Consider the following 19,938-nt stretch of genomic DNA (forward strand, 5'->3'; position numbering starts at 1 on the left):
CTTAATTTATAACATGTGTAAACAAAATAAGAAATTTATTAGTTTATTATACATATTACAATTTTTTTTTTAAGGACATTTCCTATTGAAATGGGTGATAACATATTAAACTCACACACATAACACGGATGATAAGACTCGAATTCAAGACCTTGCATATTACATTATTTTAATTAAGTATAAAATGAGGTTTAGGATTGCATCAATTAAAACTTTCAAAAAGAAGGGCATAGGCGGGTGGGCCGAGAGTTTCAAATTGTAAGCTCAAATCCGACCCAATTTTAAAATGAGTTGAGTCAGATTTTGGCCTATCGAGCTTCGAGCTACTCACTTTGACCCGAGTGCACGGCGGACCAAATGATCCCTCCTTCAAAATAAAAAAATAAAAAATTAAAGAAGAAGAAGAAATCATTTTTAGGAAGCGCACCAAACTAGGACCACCATTCACAGACAGAGACTTTTTGCTTCTGCTCTTTTCTTTTTGTTTCCCCCGGTTGTCATAAGACCATTCAACAGACGAGTAACAGAGGTAGAATTCGGGGAATTAGGTTTTTTGCTTAATGCAATCAGTCTAAATATAAACCCTTGAGCAATTTCACTGTTTGGTTCACTCGCTCGTAATTCAATGGTGGATCACTCAGACGCTTCGCCTCTCATCGCTCCGGCGCCGGTCGCCGAGCCCAGCGAGATCGACCTGGAAGCGGGCCCTGGTGAACAAATCCAATGCCGAATTTGCCTTGAAAGTGATGGTATGTCTTGTCCAATTTACTTCTGTTTTATTAGGTTTTGACAATTCGCTCAATTGGGTGTTTGGTGTCTGATAAAAAGATTAAGGAGGAGTGTCGAATTTGTAAATTTGAGTTCATGTATTTCTGTTGGCTTGGATTTTGGAAAATTGTCATTTCTCTTTTCAAGTCAACTAACCAATTAGTCTTGCAAATGGCAATGTTACAGAACTCTTTTCAGAGTGATGGTTCATTTACATAGTTAAAATTTATTGTTAATTTTAGGGTAAAAGTGTAAAGCTGTACTTTTTTTTTCCTTTTAAATGCTAAGTGTTGAGTAAAGTAATGTAGCTTATCAGTGGGTTTTTTGCTTTCTATTTCCACTCAGGTAGGGACTTCATTGCTCCTTGCAAATGCAAAGGGACTTCAAAGTATGTTCACCGGGAATGTTTGGATCATTGGAGAGCTGTAAAGGTTTGGTTGCCATCTATATTTTTGCTTCTTTTTCTTTTCCAAAATTAGTAATGTAACCCCATATTATACTATTATAGTTTGGCATGCAAGCTTAGTGATCCCATCCATCTACTATATCGTTTCTGATTGCTTCTTGCTTTTATTACTAAACAAAGCCATGGTGTATGAGGATGTTCTGGAATTCACTAAAACCCACTTTTAGCTGTCATCTAACTATCCCTTTTGATTCTGGGACACTGTCCTTGTCTTTGAACTTCTAGTATTGGTGTAATTTGAATTTATTGAGAGAGAGATTGATTCTGAGATCCTGTGTTTGCTGTCATCTAAGGGCTCGTTTGGGAGTGATTCTGGATAGGCCATAATCACTTATGGGAAGAAGCATCTCCCACGTCCCTCCATAAAATCACTTAAAATCACTTCAAGTGATTATATGGAGAAGTGATTCTCCATATAAGTTCTTTTTGGCCTATCTAGAATCACTCCCAAACGAGCCCTAACTATCCCTTTGATTCTAAGGTGCTGTCCTTATGTTTGAACTTATAGCATGGGTGTAATTTGAATTTATTGAGAGAGACACAGAGAATCGTGTCTACGCATTTGTTTCTTTTACAAAAAGAAAGAAAGAAAAAGATTTACTTTATAAATTATAAAAAATCAGAATGCACATAGTTGCCATTTGGAATCTAGAATGATGTGTCATTTATGCACATTAAAATGTGCTTGTTGCAGTTAAAATATGAAATGAAGTTTATTGAAGTGAAGTTCCTTCAACATCAATGTCTCTAGCATAATGAAATGGAATCGACATATTGATGGGTTGCAATGTCATGATTCGTTTATCTCCTGTTGTGTTAAGAGGATATTTACAACAGTGTGTCTCGCAGGTGTAGGAACAGGTAGCAAATTAGTTTTTCTTTCCTTGTTGCACGACTAATTCACTAAGTTTTAGACTTTTAGTGTATTGCAGTAAGATCATCTTTGGAGAACTCAGAAGTGGGCTTTTAATGGTCTTTGAATCAGGTGTAGGATTTAGCTGATTAAGACAAACTAACAGCATATATACACATGTTCAGGTTTTTCTGCTCGTTAGTGGTTTCCCATCTGTATCTGACTATCTTGGTTTAATTTTTTCAGGAAGGGTTTGCATTTGCTCATTGCACAACCTGCAAGGCTCCTTACCATTTGAGAGTTCATGTTATTGCTGATAGAAAATGGCGAACCTTGAAATTCCGATTCTTTGTCACTAGAGACATTATTTTTATATTTCTGGCCGTTCAGCTTGTAGGTCATTAGTAATTTACTTTAGTTGCTTTCTTCACTTTGATAGCTGGAATTGGATGTGCATTTTGAAACATTTCTATTCATTTATGCAGGTGATTGCTTCATTGGCATATTTGGTGTATCTAATAGATGGTTTCCAGAAATTCTGGCTTCGTCTTGCATGGGGCTTTGACAGTGAGCTTAGTTTCTACTATATATCTGGTAAAAATTCAAGTTCTTATGTGAATGCTTGTACTAGAAAAATAAATAGTATTCAATGTTGTTATACGTGTATGTGTCTTTTTGCCCGTGTTGGTTACCATATATTTGTTGTGGTATTATATGCATGGCATCTTAGCCCGAATTCCCTCTTTTTGGTGACCGATGTCTGCTCAGAACTTGATCTCTGTGATTGTGATAAAGGTTTTTGAGATTCTTATGTTCGTCAGATTGTCCAGCAAAAGAAAAACGAGGAAGATCACACTTCTAAGATACTGTTAGATATTTAGATTTGATTTGATTGCATTAATACACTTATTTTACCCTTTTAAAACATCTTTGGTTCATTTTCATGTCTTTATTTAATTTTAAATTAAAAATTAAATTGAAAATGACGTAGTCAAAAATAAAAAACATGAAGATTTAGTAACATGATATTGAATCAGCATGTGAATGAGAATATGCATCCAAACACAGTAAAAGAGAAGAGGGGAAAGAAAAAAAAACCCAGTAAGCAAGTAAGCAAGTTAGAAAAGAGAAAGAATAAGAAGAATAAAGAATATATATTGGTCTGTATATGCATGTATGTATCCTTACATCATGTTTTCAGGAGGGTAAAAATGTATCAAATTTTTTTTTTTTTTTCCAACTCTATCCTTAATTGCCATGGCAGGGACCTCTGTATTGCTACCACTTAAGTGGTCCTGGGTTCTAACATACCTGTTAGCGAGGTCGTGGTTCAATTTTTATAAGAACTTTTGGACCTCATGGCCCACTACGGTATTGCTACCAATATTAGACCAGTGAGGGCCATAGAATCAGTGGGTCCTGTTTGGGTATTTAAACACTGATCAAGGCCTGGTCATATTAGATAAGTTTGGAAATAAGATCACTACATTTTAAGATGTCTAATTGATCAGTAAAATAGAGGTGGAAAAATGGAGACTGGATATGACTTTTAAAAATTGACCAGCTGGATTCTTTGGAACTTATTGTTTTTATGTGTTGAAGGATGCTGATTGAAAGAATTGCCATTTATGTGAGGAAGTGGTGAATATTTTTAGTTCCCAAGCGAGCACATGGGTTTGTTTCACTCGCTTTCATGTTTTCAGAATTCTGATAAGGTGGTTTCGCCAAAGTCATGATCTTATCATGGTCGACTGTATAAAGTTTGTGTTTGTCACCTTTCTGAAATTAAAGAATCAGTTTACGACGGTCAAAGTTTAGGAAATATATAATAAGGATGTGGAAATACAGTCTAGTACTACTTTCTGTAGCCATGTTGAAACCAGATAATCCTTTACCCCCAAGAATAAAACGGTCAAAAATCAGAGAGGGAGGTGACCTGCATGGTGTACCGAGTGGAGGAAGGAGCAAACTGAAGAGAAAGTAGATTTATTCATTAGTGTGACTGGGTTACAGATTTGTTATGGAAGATCATGATGAACACCATGTTGTTAGATAATCACATTGGTACTTTATTATTTTGCACAAAATAACAACATTTTGAAGATAGTTACAATTATGTATAATTAGATAAATTTTTCTTTAATGATTTTTATTTATCTCTTACAACTTCTTGTATGCGTTATGTATATTATTTCTACATTTTACTCTGTTTCTCCAATCCTTGTGGAAACTCGTCTTCATGTAGTGGAAGTTTCTTTGGGTGGAGTGTCATTGCTACCTATGAGTACAAGTAGTACCTTGTTTTAAGTGGTTGCTGGTGGAGATCTTTTTATTTCTTATGGTTGAAAATCAAGAAAATTTATGTTTCCTTTGACAATGATGAAATCTTGGCTGTAGCTGCTTGTTATATATCTTCAGTTTTTTTGCTTGGGAATTAGTTGATTAAAACTTTGTAATATAGATTTACTCTAACGTTAGGGCACATTCTTGCTCCTTTGTTCTCTGCAGTAACACCTCTTTGCTTTTTCAGTTTTGGTAATTTACGTACTTCTATTGTTGAATACAGGAGCTCTGTTGTTTTTCGCTTTGCTTGGGTTGTCTGGGTGCTTCATTACTTGTTATGACCGAAGAGTGCGCAATGATTTGGCTCAGCCTTGTCGAGAATTATGCCTATGTTGCTGTCAGCCTGGGTATAAGTCTACATTTGGAAATCTTTGACCCAGTTGCTACACATGATTTGATTCTTCTGACTGTTTACCTGATCATCATTATCATCATATTATCACCTCTAAATGGAATGGATTAATTAATCCTGTATATTTACAAGGGAGTGTTTCTACGATATAGATCTATAGATTGATAGCACCGAATTAAAACCAAAGGCACTTTGGACTAAATTTTTTTCAACAACCTTTATCTTTGAGAGGCCAAAACAATTTTGATAGGTTCTGATTTGCACGAATGTCCATTTAGCACTGTGTTATTTTGTGACATTTTTTGTTAACTATTTCTGTCAAGCTTATTAAATTTTATTTTGACAATTTTCGCACCATTGAACCCTGTTCAATAAGTGGACCTCATTAGCTGTCCACTTTCAGGTTGGGCAGTAAGGGTCAGAGAAGGGCAATCACGCATTATTAAAACCAGCTTTCTTAAGACCAAACGCATATCTGATACCTTTTATCATTTAACAGTCTCATTGGCAGATCAGGAAATGTGTTTTCCTGACATATTCTACGGTATACTAAAATGGTTATTTTGCATATTTTTCATCAAAAATCATGTTACTACCACTTTTTGTTGGCTTTCTATTTACTGCAGATAGGGTTCATACATATTATCATAGACCAAACTTTCTACTTGTAATCATCATGATTCAAATGTTGTATTAGGTATTCACTTTTTTAATTAATTACATTTTCCAACTTTCTTCCTTTGTGCTCAAAATCTTATTGTGGAGGTGAGTTTGGTTCATGCACAACATGATGCGTTAAATATTTAATTACTGCTCAATACTATATTATTATTAATATGAACTCTCTGGAAGTTTGGAAATGTGAGTTGACACCTGATGACATGAACTTAAGTCTTGTGTTTGTTTCTTTGTTTTGTTTTTTTGGTTAACTGCCTGAAGAGTTGGATGTTGTATTATCTACCACAACCCAAATACTTAATAGTTTGTGCTACATCTATTCGCTCCATTTATCTGCTTAGCAGGAGATAATGTCCATTCATTGGTTCGTATGACAATTAGGGTGTATTAATTGAAATCAATGTTTACAAGGTCATTCATTTTTACACAATTCCTGCAGTGTATGCGCAGACTGTCATTTACCAGGCACACTTTGTATGTGGACTGACTGTACCACGTGCTGGGGTAGCTGTGCAAGTATGGCAGGTGAATGTGGTTGCTTGGGAGGTGCTGGTGAAGCAGGGCTGCCAATACTATTTATAATGGCTTTGATTGTGCTGGGACTTTTTACAGTGATTGGCATATTCTACAGTGTGCTGGTAGCTACAATGGTTGGACAACGGATTTGGCAGCGGCATTACCATATACTTGCAAAAAGGATGCTGACAAAAGTGAGTTAGGGACATCTTCTATCTTTTTTTTATTTTTTTTAATTAAATATTTTTTTGCCATGCTTTATATTGTCTGCACACTGCAACACTATAAATTACCATTTTATCGAGCACTAAGTCAACAAGTGAAGCTCAACAACTGAACAAAGTTTTGTCCTAACTACTAGGGCCTAAATTGTAGCCAAATTCAGTAGAGGGGACACCTCTTGCAGACTAAGCATACATGATCAAACATGTGATTGATGAGAAATAGTTTAGTTAAAGATATATTCTCTAAGGCGAAGGATGACTAAACTTTGAATCTACCTGCTTTTATGAGGCTGTCCTTTCTTTACCAACTGACATGCATTTTTTTTCTTTTTTCTTTTTTGAAAAAGAAACAAAATTTTATTGCTTTTAACAATAAAATACAGTGGTGGCCAATATGGCCACAAAAAGAAAACATTTTGTCTTCTTGTTCCCTCCATTGGATTAAGATGCGTTTCCAAGGTCCCTCCATTGTATGATAAGATGTTAATCATGTCTTCTTGTCCCATTTACGGAACAAGAAACATTTAACTTTGGGATCTTATGTCCTCTACTTAGCTTGATCTGCGAGTTGTTTTCGAAGAATTAGTTGGTTTACTCAAGTCCGTACTGAATGGCTAAACAGATTTTTGCATACACTAGATCAACAATTTATCATTTCTGGATGTTTTAACGCTTCTGGATCTTGTCATTACTGCATATGTTACCAGATATTTATTTGAAAATTTATTTACTCGTAGGAATATGTTGTCGAGGATGTTGATGGTGAGATGACTGGATCTGATTGGTCTCCACCACCTCTCCCACCTGAGCATATTCAGCAGCTGAAAACGCTTGGCCTGCTATAGATTTGAAGGGGTATTCTTACTATTCACCAAAATAACATGATATTGAGATGGACTGCCTTTCTATTTGGTGGGGTCAGTCTTTGCTATGGGCTTCTGAGTCTCATTCGCTTTAATCTAAAATGAGTATATGGTTTCTGGAAATATCCCAAAGTCATTTCTTCCTGGTTGAGTTATATTTGTAAAATTTTGTACGTGAATTTGTGAAAAGTGTTGCCTCTCTCTCCCTCTCTATCAGTGTAAGAAATCAAGAATAGGATATATCAAATAACTAACATGTATATCAATGATGCTTTCAATCCATAAATTGCTACTAAATAACTTTTTGCATTTCTTAGTTTGGGGAATGACTGAATTTTCCCTTGGTAGTAAACGCAACACCGTTTCTGCTGTCTTTGTGTTTGGGTTTTTTTTTTTTGGGGGTGGCAAGCAACATCAATAAGAAATCTGATGTGTATAGCTATTGTATGACAGTATGATGAAGCAGTGCCCTCCGTAGATATATTCAACCAAGTATGATTTCTCTAATCAAACAAACGAGGGGGCCGAGATAAGGTTGATCTTTATATGTGCTTCAATATAATCTTTTTTATTCATTTAATTATTATCAGGATTTAGTCTAACAGATGGTATATGGTGCATAACAGTCGAGAGAAAAAAAGGATTAAGTACATTAAACACCCTAAACTTTAGGGTGATTTTAAATTGGTACTCAATCTTCGAAACCCTACAAACCCTTACAAAAACTCACGAAAAACTTACACAAACCCCTTTGTCACCAACCGTGCAATGTGAGACTTAATTTGAGCACTACATGAGCTAATATTTGAATTCGAAGATCAAAATACAACTCCGGGCCCATTGCTATAATTAAGCCACACATTTAAGTTCTAAAGACGCATCTCTATAATTAAGCCACGCATTTGATTACTAAAGACGCATCGCCTAAATAACTGAACAGCCTAACACAGATAACTTACCGTAACTCTAGGAAAAGACTGAAAACTAGAAAGCAGGCCGAAAGAAAAATACAAAGCAGATTGACCAAAGAGGGAAATGGAAAAGAGAAGAATCAAAGACCGACAAAGGAAGGTTTGAGGTGTGGTTTCCTTCTTTTTGGTGAAAGAGGTGTGGTTTCCTTAACCTATGGTTTTAGGCTTGTTTGATCTTTCAATGGTTGGGCTAGATTCTTAGTACATCCATATTATTTTTCAATCAACGAATCCACCGAATATTCGGTGCAATGGATTTAATCTGTCTCAAATGGTCAATAAATCCACTTTCAAAATCAACTAGGTTTTTGTTGAGCGACATTTGTCTTCTTCAAATACCACATTAATAATATATATATAATTGTAACGAGGTCGGTTGTAGTTGATATGAAATTAAATTAATATATGAGACAGGTGTTGGCACTCCAGAGGTGAGAGTTGAGGATGCTTCCACTTTCAGCTTTGATTTCAACAGGCGCTCTACCATTAAACAATCAAAACAAAGGTATCTGTGGGAACCCAATGGCAAAAATATTATATAAAAAGAGTCCACGGGAAACCAAACCAGGGAAGAACCAGTAAAGCCATGTTCACCACCACCACCCCCATTATAAAAATAAAATAACATAAAATAAAATAAAGGTGTCGGAATATCAGCCCACTTACCTCTAATCCTTATCCACTTCTTCATCTGTTTAACTGCCACTTCTACATCTCATCTCCCTATAAATACTTGCCCCAACATAACCACCTTCTCCATCAAATTCAGTCTGTGCAAAACCATTTTGAAAGCAAACCACTTTGAAAGCAAACCATTTTGAAAGCAAGTTACAGAAGAGAGAGAAAGAGAGAGAGAGAGAGAGATGGCAGATATTGCAATTTTGGTAGCTGAAGAGTATGAGAGGAGGGTGAAGAATGCAAGGAAGGCTGGATCTGCTGAAGGAGATCATCAGCTGGAGACTGACTTGTTTTCCTGCGTTTCGGTTATGGCTCACTCCCTCCACAAGAAGATTGGACAGGAAAAGATGGAGTTTGTCAAGTGGGTTATGGAGCCCAAGAGCCAGATTGGTCTTGAGGCCTCCAATGGCTTCTTCTCTGCTTGAATTTTCTTTGCTTTTTTTTTTTTTTTTGGGGGATCTTTTTATTTATTTTCTTGCTGTACATGTAACATGTAACATGATATCCAGCTTTTCCTTCGTTTTCATTTGATCTTTTTTATAATTCAGATAATCTGTACATATTTATCTTTTTATTTAACATGTTTTGAATGAATATGATTTTTTATTTATCGCTTTTTTTTTTTGTGTGGTAAATATCACGAAGTGTCATCACATTCGAAAGATGATCACCGTTAGATCGCGTTCCGTTTCAGCTTGCATAAAGTGCTTCAAACATTGAAATAGATGCAAGTTTCTTTACATATGCGTGAGATTTAAACTCCAATATTGCTATTAAATCAGAAAAAAAAAAAAGGAAATGAAAATTGTGAATTTATAGAGTGGAATTTTGAAATCAATTTACCTTGTGATTGGGATGGTTTGCCTCCTCTTTTGCTGCTGCCGACACTCGAAAAAGATGTAACTTAAATTTAAATATAAGGTATAGATGTGGTTTTTAAAACTATAGAGTTGAAATTGAAAATACAAACAAACAGTCCTGATCTTTTGGACTCCTGTAGTCCAAGAGATTTATGGTCACTCACCGTTGGATGTAAATTTAACGGTTCACTTGAATCGGGTAATAATCATTTATGTCATATTGCATTTATATATATCATTTTGAACCATTGGATTAATATCCAACAGTGGGTGACCACAATCTCTTGGACTCCTGTGGTCCAAGAGATCGGGAACTACATGAACTCAATGTGTAATTTAGTCAAAAGATAGTTATAATATTCAAAATTCCCAAAGCATATGTAATTTGGACTTTTATTTTTTTATTAATTTTAAAATGTTTCTTCAATGTTACATTGCTAGGCGTGAACAAATACGTCATACATCGTGCGGAAAGTTTATCTTGCTGCTATTGGCATTTTTGAAAGAATTAAAGGTTCAGAAAATGCTGCTAAAGATACTTCGACATCGTAAAAGTTAACTTGTTCTTTTAATTAATATTTTAGTTGTACAAAACAAAAGATCTAAAGTAAGAAATCTCTTCCACTTCTATTCATGTGACCAGAGGTTTGAAACCCCAGGTACCCAATGAATATTTATGTGAACCCCTTTCTCAATTGCTTGTACTAAAAAAAGAGAGGAAGAAATCTCGTTGCTTAGCAAACATTACTAAAAAAAATAACAATCCTCCTTGTTCAATCTCATATCTCTCATTTTTTTTGTTCTTCAAGAAATAGAACTATAATATGTATTTTGGTACAATAAAAAGGACTACATTATGTTGACCTATGATCCTTTTCAGCCAACTAGGTCAATTTTATTCGAATAGCATAATTGATTGGGCTGAGCGGAAGTGGTAACAAAGACGTTATTCTTGGTGTGAGTGTGCATGGCGTGCCAGTACCACGGTCACGAGTGGCATTGGGTATGAGCGATTGTGGCCGGGATAGGAACAGATTCTCAACTATCAGGTTCTAGGCCTCGACCACAAGGCCTTTAGAATGAGCAAATGGTTGGATAGTGTCACCGAGCTCAGTAGCTTGGTGGTGGCATTGAGCTCGATAGCTCAATGGTTTCAGATAGCTTAAGAAATGCGGATATTGTTATAAAAAGTAATAGTTTTCCTCTTTCCGTAAAGCCAAATACAAAATATTTATATTATAAATAACATATAAACAAATTGGAAAAATTTGAAGGTATAATAAAATTGAAGAAAACAAAATAATAGGTAAGTAAAAGGAAAATAAATAATAAGTAAAAAAGTGAGTTTGGTACGGTGAAGCACGTCAAAGACGCTGTCCTAAAGCCTTTGTAGCCTCCCTATGTATGCAGGTACTGACGGGTCTACAAGACTCAAAGATAATGACGACCCTTGTACACAAACTCAAGATCAAGATCGCTATGAGCACATTCACGAGACAGATATAGGTATCCAAGTCACATAACCATTGCCCAAAATAATAATAATATAAAGTAGAGAATATATGTAAAAGTAGACAAGGAGAGAATTAGAATGTGTATGTGATATTCTGATAATATATTGTGTTATTGTGTGTTGTGTGTATTGTGTGTGTGTGTGTGTATTGTGTGTATCAAATGTGAAGGAGGAGTGGCCTTTTATAGGCATTCAAAAACATGTAACCTTCACCAACCATAAAAGTCCACCAACCAAAAAATTAAGGCATTCACCAACCAAAAATAAAACCTAAATATTAAATATTTATAACCCCCATAATAAATAAAATAAAACAGCCAAAATAATTAAATAAATAAAATGGTTAAATTTTTAAAACCTTTTAAAATTCCAACAATCCCCCACAAGGTTTTCAAAATTTTACCATGACAAAAAAAAACTGTGAAAAATATATAATATATATATGGGCAATATAATACTATGTAATAGGTGTAGGTGCCTTCCGGGCTTGAACCTTCACTTAGTGATGATAGTCTCCATTTGAGGAACCTGAGTGTACATAGTATTGAACTCGGCACCTTTGATCAAACTTCAACATATCCCACACATAGTATTAGTTGAGACTTGGATGCGGGGTAGCGCTATTTATGGCCATGCGCTAATCTTGATTCTCATGAGAGTTACTAGAGAATAGCCCAATTCTCATAGTCGCGGCCTCACGACGTCTCTCACTTAGGTGAGTTCTCCAAGAGTACATGTGACCTGCACCCTGTGGGAGTTTGCCCGCCTCGAAACTCATTCAGGGATAAATCCCTTCCTAACGTCACATAAAATAGCACTTTTGCCTTAGGGATGAGCAGAAGAATATCTCAAGGATATCTCCATAGTTTTATGAGTGCTATATGAGTCACGCAATATGGATTGTTTCTACCACATTGAACTTCCTTCATGGGATCTCCAATCACAGAAGTTGGGTTACCTCCCTAGGTGACTCCCTTATGGGCTTAAGCACATCCCCCTCGACATTTTGCATTAATAGCCTCCTCCACGAGGCATGCATATCAAAACTAGCCTTCACAAGGCATATATAATGTAGGTCATGTCTTTGTTCTCCATTTTAGCGCGCTTTAAACCTGCATGTTATTAAAATATTTCCTACACAATCTTGCACACAAATAATTAATGGATTTCACCTCAGTATAATTGGAAATTAAATACGCATTGGTATATAGTTAAGTATAATGGAAATACATCATACATTAAATCTTCTGATCAAGAGTACCTCTCAAGTCCATGAAACTTTGAGTACACCTGCTACCACTTATGAACAACAATATAACAATTAATTCATTAAATAAATTTAACTATAAACACTGAGTATTTTAGGATACCCTTACTCCCTTTTGGGCACTCCAAATGGTTGAAATCATGATCACATATCCAAGTTGAAATTGTATCTTGTCGATTCTCAATATGAACCTATAAGACAATAAGAAGTCTCTACCAAAATTTTATGCCAAAATCATCATTAGTTGCAAATATTTTTGTATCAAATTGAAGATAAATTAGTCTCATAATAAACTTGCATAATGAAACAAATTTCATACAGACACAGTATGTTTGCCAATAAAATATAAAAAGTATTATGTCACTAAATGAATCTTTCCCATGAGAGCATAAAGAAATTGAAAATACACAAAAATATGGGAAAGAGAGAAGGAAATGAATCTAATATTTTCCAGTATAAAAGCAAAAATTGCTTAATGTTACTAACAAATTAAATTACAGTACTAAAGTTCCCATTTAGGAAAATTCAACTTCCACAAATTGGTCCACACGTTTTAAAATAAAAATATTAATAATTATCAAAACGCAAATAACATAAGCATTGAGCGTTAATTAAAATATAATAAATCTGAATAAAGGAGATATGAAAACTTATATAATAAATGTACAAAATAACTTCAGTTTTAAAGAGGTAATCAAATCACTCAAAAACTGGAATATTAAATTTAAAAAAATAAGTATTGATATTAATTTTGTATTTGAAATACCCACAAAAATTCCAACAAATACTCACATAGTTAACGACAACCTCAACCCCCACAAATTAAGGGAATTCTCAAATATGTGAAGATTGTACCAAAATTTATTTAATTTTAAATTCATAAGATATGTACTCACAGTCATCTTGATAGTCATTGTAAATATAATAAAACCATCGAAAGCCTCAAAAGAAAAAAATGCCTCAAAAATTTAGGGTTTGAAAGCCTTACACCAAAACTCAAAATTAATGCCACTTACAGTGATATAATTTATTATTTCATTTCAGTTTTCTCAGGAGGATTCCACAGTGTACACTTCATGGCAATTAACTCAATGTGACATCTGTCAAGACTTTATAATCAAAAGAACATTAGTTCACTCAATATATTTGTATCAAGATTAACTCAAGTAACTAATATGAAGGATTGCACAATCGAAATATATAGGCGTTGGAAACTTTAAAAAGAATCCAAGGCATTAAAACAAAGATGTAATTAAATTGCATAAATGATTAGAACATTAAAGGCAATAATCACCTAACAATATCAACAATTTTACTGCCAAAATAAAAGCTCTAAATGTCATGAAATTGACATTAAAGTTTTGAAACTAAAGCTGCATAAATTAAAAAAGAAATAAAATATCGTAATTGAATGTGAAATGCAAAAGCTTCCAAAAGAAGTTAAGAGCAATTAACTAATTCTGGAATCAAAAGGAGCTAACGTCCAAGGTGTTAAAGTGATACATTTATCCTAAAAAAAAAAAAAAACTGTAGGTTTTTCTCCCAAATTCAAAGCAATGACAACCATCAAAATAAAGAATAATTAGGCTCAATAAAACTTGCAATAATATCACATAAATTCTTTGCACGTTTTTGCAAAAATTAATAGATATAAATGAAAATAAGAATCAATATAAAAATTGAATACACAGATAGGCCAAATCTAAAACTGACGCAATATTAGATTTTGAATTCAGAATTAAACTAAAAAAAACTGTTTGCACCTTTTTTCTTTCAAGAATTTGAAACCAAAGTAAGTAGTATACTACACAGATTTGCAAGGATGCAACAATTGAATATTCAAATCAAATTTATCTTCATAAAAGAAAACTTAATTGTCTGTTGACCAATAATGCTTTATTCCTTCATAATGCATTAAACCACATAAAGATAGTGTATAAAAACCCAACATTAAAACAGTAATTTCAAACACTAAACTTTAGTGCTAAGAATATATTATAATTGCTTCTCACGTTGGTATGAAGGACTTCCAAAAGTAAGAACAATAAAATGATATTAAGTCCAACAAAAAAAATAAGGGACCGTTATATAAAAGAAGATTGATGGCAACCAAAATGAATGAAGGCAATGTAAAAAGGCCCAACACAATAAAATCAAATATATATACTTGTTCTAAATATATATATATATATATATTTGCTTTGAAATTTCAATTAAAAGGAAAAATAGACCAAAGATTTTGAAACACTTCAACGTTTCGGTTTTAAACACTTCAACCATTCAATATTGGATGTTTCAACGTAAATTGATTAATGAGTAATAATAAAGTAATCCATAATGAAACAATAGAAGCTATTTAAAACAAACAGTAGCTTAGAAAAACATAGCTCACTTCAATATATATATTTTCCATTATTTCAATGGTCATTAATTAGCTTTTGAATGCTATTAACAATTTTAAGATTCTGAAATATATTTTAAAAACAATTGTGCTGTAGAAAACGGACACACCACATAAAATAATAATACGTTGAGCTATAATAATAATACCACATAAATTAGTTGGTAGGTTTTATTTTCAAACACTAGCAGTAATTTCCCAAACGTTAGCAACAAATTATAAACATATAAATGTACCAACAATATTTAAAGTAGTTGAAATTGTATAGACAATATGAAAGCTTCAAACTGTATCTACCCAAAATAAATCGTAATTTTCATTTTGAAAATCCAATACAAATGCAAAAGCTTCAGTCAAAGAGTTAAAAGATATTAAAGCTAGGAATACGGGAAGAAAACAACTTTAACTTACAAAGGCTTTAGATTGTTATAAAAAATAGGTAAGTAAAAGGAAAATAAATAATAAGTAAGAAGGTGAGTTTGGTACGGTGAAGCACGTCAAAGACGCTGTCCTAAAGCCTTTGTAGCCTCCCTATGTGCAGGTACTGACGGTCTACAAGACTCCAAGATACGACCCCTTGTACACAAACTCAAGATCCGCTATGAGCACATTCACAGACAGATATAGGTATCCAAGTCACATAACCATTGCCCAAAATAATAATAATATAAAGTAGAGAATATATGTAAAAGTAGACAAGGAGAGAATTAGAATGTGTATGTGATATTCTGATAATATATAGTGTGTTATTGTGTGTATAGTGTGTATCTGTGTGTATATGTGTGTATCTGTGTGTTTCTCAAATGTGAAGGAGGAGTGGCCTTTTATAGGCATCCAAAAACATGTAACCTTCACCAACCATAAAAGTCCACCAACCATAAAATTAAGGCATTCACCAACCAGAAATAAAACCTAAATATTAAATATTTATAACCCCCATAATAAATAAAATAAAACAGCCAAAATAATTAAATAAATAAAATGGTTAAATTTTTAAAACCTTTTAAAATTCCAACAATCCTAAGAAATTTGGATGGATTAGATGATGCTCAAGAAATAGCTTAAGAACTACAGGTATCTTAAGAACTTCTTGTTGATATATTGAATGAACGATCGAAATAGGGAATGCCCAATAACATAGAACGGTGGCTGAGTTCGTTTTAACGAGAGTTACACTAAATCCTAAGGAAATCATTAAAAATTATGAACTACATGATAAAAGGTTAAAGAGTGCATCGAGCAGCCTTTGGGCTTGATTTGTTTGATTAGTGTTGGACCCTTGTCTCATCCTTTTCCCTTCTATTTTTAGGTTTTTATTTCTTCGGCTGAGGAAGTTATTCTGACTGCACTTCAACTCCTCTCCAATAAGATTTTGTAGCATCTTTTCTATGCTTTATCTGTGATTGGTTAGAATGGATGGTGGAAAAGGTAACCTTTGGCTTGATTCTGACATCTTTGAACGTGGATCCCTGACCTTGGTTCGGCCTCCCGTTGTTGCTCTTTCGGTGAGGCAAGTACTTCTATGGTCAAAATTATTTTGGTCTTTGCCATTTGCTCTCTCGGGTGAGGCAAATAATTGGTATGCAAGAGCAGACTATCTCCTTTTGTGGTCGANCTCAATTCTTTCAAAACGTAAGTACTAACTAAGCAAGCTTCCCTTTGTTTGCTCTCTTGGTGAGGCAAACCTTTTCTTGATTTGAAGACCTCGACTTCTTTCCTCATTTAGGCCACTTATATGGGCTCAAAAGTCTTTTCTTAGGCCCAAAGCATGCTTCTTCATTTCCTCTGAAGGCCTACTCCTTTTAAGCCCGTGGGCAAAAAATTCTAGGTCTTATGATAATATTTCATTATTTCATTATTTCTTTTCAATTAATTTATCTAGAAAGTAATAAACCAATAAAAACTATGTAATAAAATAATATTTTAATTTGACATGTGGGGGGGAAATATAAAACCCTATTCTATACCAAATTTCCACATAAACCATCATATTCAAATTTAATGTTTGATATTTGACATCTCGAAATACTTCATAACAAACTTTATTTAGTTTATTTAATTAAATTGTGAAGGACTTTGTGATGTTTGGAAGTTTATGGCTCTTCATTTCATGAGACCTTTGGCTCTTGATCTTTAATTTAATTAGTTTGATGAGGCTGTAGGAGAGAGTTCAAATCTTTAAGCCCAATTTCTCTGTACCCTAGTTAATTTGTTGACACCTAGACAATAATTGAACTCTAATTGAACATTGTTAAGTCAAAAAATTTATATTTAAAAAAAAAAGAAACAAAAAAGGAAAAAGAAAAAAAAAGCCCAACAACCACAACCTCGACGACAACCCACCACCTCCTCCTAGTCGCTCATCCTTGTCTTCATCTACAAAAGAAAATTGACCCAGCATATAATCCTAGTCTTTCGCAAGACATGCTCCACCGCACAGCCATGGACGCTCTCCCGCAAGACACGCTCCACCAGATCTTCTCGAGCCTTCCCCTCCATCAGGTCATGATCTGCTGCTCACTCTCCAACTCTTCAACTAGCTCCTGTCCTCCCCTCCCTGCCTTTATGTGTTCGACTCTGACCATAACCAATCGCTCATATTCACCCTAGATTTTCTCCCATTCCACTCCCTCCACCTGTGGCCTCTTCCCTTGGCTACGACCTCTAAGGCGAATTGCCCAACTTGCCCAAGTCCACCAAGTCACTAGTCATCTACAACTCGCTGACTNGCCAGTTTTGTGTCTTGCCCTAGCTCAAGTCGGCCTGGTCGCACCACGGCTCGGTCTTCGTTGACTCCGAAACTCAAGTAATGGTCCTCACCGAGCTCACCGCTTTCTATTTCTCCGCTTCAAACCAATGGCTCTAGTTCTCATCCAACCTCCCATCAAAACCCATAACTTCATAAATAGCAATTAGAAGAAAATATTGATCCTAGTCTTCATCAACTTCAGCAACTTCAAGGCCCTTTATTCCTCCAAGTTGTCCATTCCTCCACGTGAATTAGCTAAAGTTGATATGAAAGAATTTGTTGCCTTTTTCTGTTGATGTTGTCATTGCCTTTGATNTTGCCTTTGCCTTGTCTTTGCTTGCTTTGCTTTCCGTNGTTGTCATTGCCGCCATTGACCTTGCCTTGTCTTTGCCTTGCCTTGCCTTNCCCATACCATGTCAAACAAAGTAGGGCAACTATTCAATTATGCTCATATATGCTCATCTCTTTATTCTTCTCCAATATAGAGATATTTATAAAGAAGTACAACCCTAAATAAAATAAGAAATAAATTCAAATTACAAAAGAAAATAAATATAAATTACAATAGAAAATAATCTCAATTATATTAGGACTAGATAAATGGGTCAGTAACAAAAATCTTAACATAGTAAGGTGCCAACATCCTAACTAAGTAAGGACTTGCCAACACTACCCCTCAAGTTAGGCAAAGATATTTCGCATACCCAACTTGACAAGCGAGTCATAGAACACCATACTTGGCATTGACCAATTGAACAACTGTAGAGAAGGCCTTGTCATAAACCACAAGTGAAACAACTGACAAACCCTAACAAATAGGGCACATATAAGAACACATAAAAGCAGAACACATAAACCCTTTTGCTCGGCAGTAGGTAAGTATGAAACATATTCAACAAACTAGGTTTCATAGTGCGCATCATCCAACTTTTCATGGTAACATCATCAATTTTCCACTTTCCAAATTGTGGGTCTTTGGAATCTAGGGCATCAAGTCACGAGTTAGGTAATCCAATTTTTTTTGTGAAGTAGCATAGAGTTTGATCATCGAAGCCCAAATTGCATGGTTGGATCCATTCAATTTGAATCCCAAGAGTAGGTTGGTGGACGATTCAGTATGAACCATCACAATAGAGGTAGGAGAAGCAGTAGGTGAAGTAAAACTAGAAGCATGTGAAGAAATAAAGGCATAAACATTCGGCATAGTGATGGATGACGGGGTGGTGGCAGTGGCGATAATAGCGGCCCAAGTGAAGGAGAATTCCTCCATATCTACTATACCTAATTCACGCAGACACAACTTCTCTTCACTCCCCTAAAGAGAAGAGTCGTCAGAATCAAGAAATAGGCAATATTTTCATGGGAAAGAAAAACATATCTTTTTCACCCCCTTGAAGAGGAGGGGAGGAGAGCAATTATTGCAAGGAGAATTCAAGCACAGATCACAAGAGAACCTAGCTCTGATAGTCAAACAAAGTAGGGCAAATATTCAATTATGCTCATATATACTCATCTCCTTATTCTTCTCTAATATGGCGGTATTTATAAAGAAGTAAAACCCTAAATAAAATAGAAAATAATCCAAATTACAATAGAAAATAAATATGAATTACAATAGGAAATAAATCTAAATTATAATAAGACTAAATAAATGGGTAAGTAACCAAAATCCTAACATAGTAAGGAACCAAAATCCTAACTAAGTAAGGACTCGCCAACAGAGATATGATTGGCGATGTGGATGGGAGCGGATTGGGTGGGTTGTCGTTGGGGTTGTGGTTGTTGGGCTCTTTGTTTCTTTTTCTAATTTTTCTGTTATTATTATTTTTTTTTATACTTAACATTGTTAAAGTAGAGTTAAATTAGTGTCTAGGTGTCAACAAATTAGCTAGGGAATAGAGAAACTCGGTAGGAGACTATAAATACTGCCTTTTCAAAATCTTCTTACACAGATGGTCTATATTACAACATCATATTTTTTAGTCTTCTAAATTTCTTGAGTTTATTCTTGGGCTAAATAAATGAGTGCCCTTAATTTTAGTGGAGCTTTAACCTTTTTGTTTTTTTTCATCACAAGCAAATTTCATTACTCAGGAAAGATTCATATAGGGTGCATTTACGAAAAAGGTAAGGCCCAAAAACATAAAGGGGCAGTACCTCCATCCACATAAAGTGCGCTCAGACTATAATGAGGGGTAACTTATAAAGGGTAAGTTATAAGGGGTTCCCTTTATAGCCATTAGATGAATCCAAGGGCTGGGGAGAATTGAGATAAAGTTTCACAATTGGGTAGGTGGGCAACCCAAACCCGAATTGAATATCCAACACGTCCAAAGTGAAGAAGAAGAGGGAAACACGNCCGAAAAAGAAGCAGAAGAAGNAAGTTCGAAGTCTGTCCTGAAAAAACTCTCTCTCTCTAAAACCCAGAGGTCTGAG

General features: G+C 34.7%; 1 protein-coding gene across 1 annotated transcript; it reads left to right on the top strand.

The window, feature by feature from the left end:
* Nucleotides 1–408: 408 nt before the first annotated feature.
* LOC117632734 lies at nt 409–7,372 on the top strand. The gene is made up of 7 exons (XM_034366294.1): nt 409–749; nt 1,114–1,199; nt 2,334–2,480; nt 2,573–2,681; nt 4,654–4,777; nt 5,900–6,170; nt 6,938–7,372. The coding sequence occupies exons 1-7, from the start codon at nt 626–628 to the stop codon at nt 7,043–7,045; spliced, it is 969 nt and encodes a 322-aa protein (XP_034222185.1). The 5' UTR covers nt 409–625; the 3' UTR covers nt 7,046–7,372.
* Nucleotides 7,373–19,938: the final 12,566 nt, after the last annotated feature.

Source organism: Prunus dulcis, chromosome 6, assembly GCF_902201215.1.
Source record: "Prunus dulcis chromosome 6, ALMONDv2, whole genome shotgun sequence".
NCBI classification, from domain to species: Eukaryota; Viridiplantae; Streptophyta; class Magnoliopsida; order Rosales; family Rosaceae; genus Prunus; species Prunus dulcis.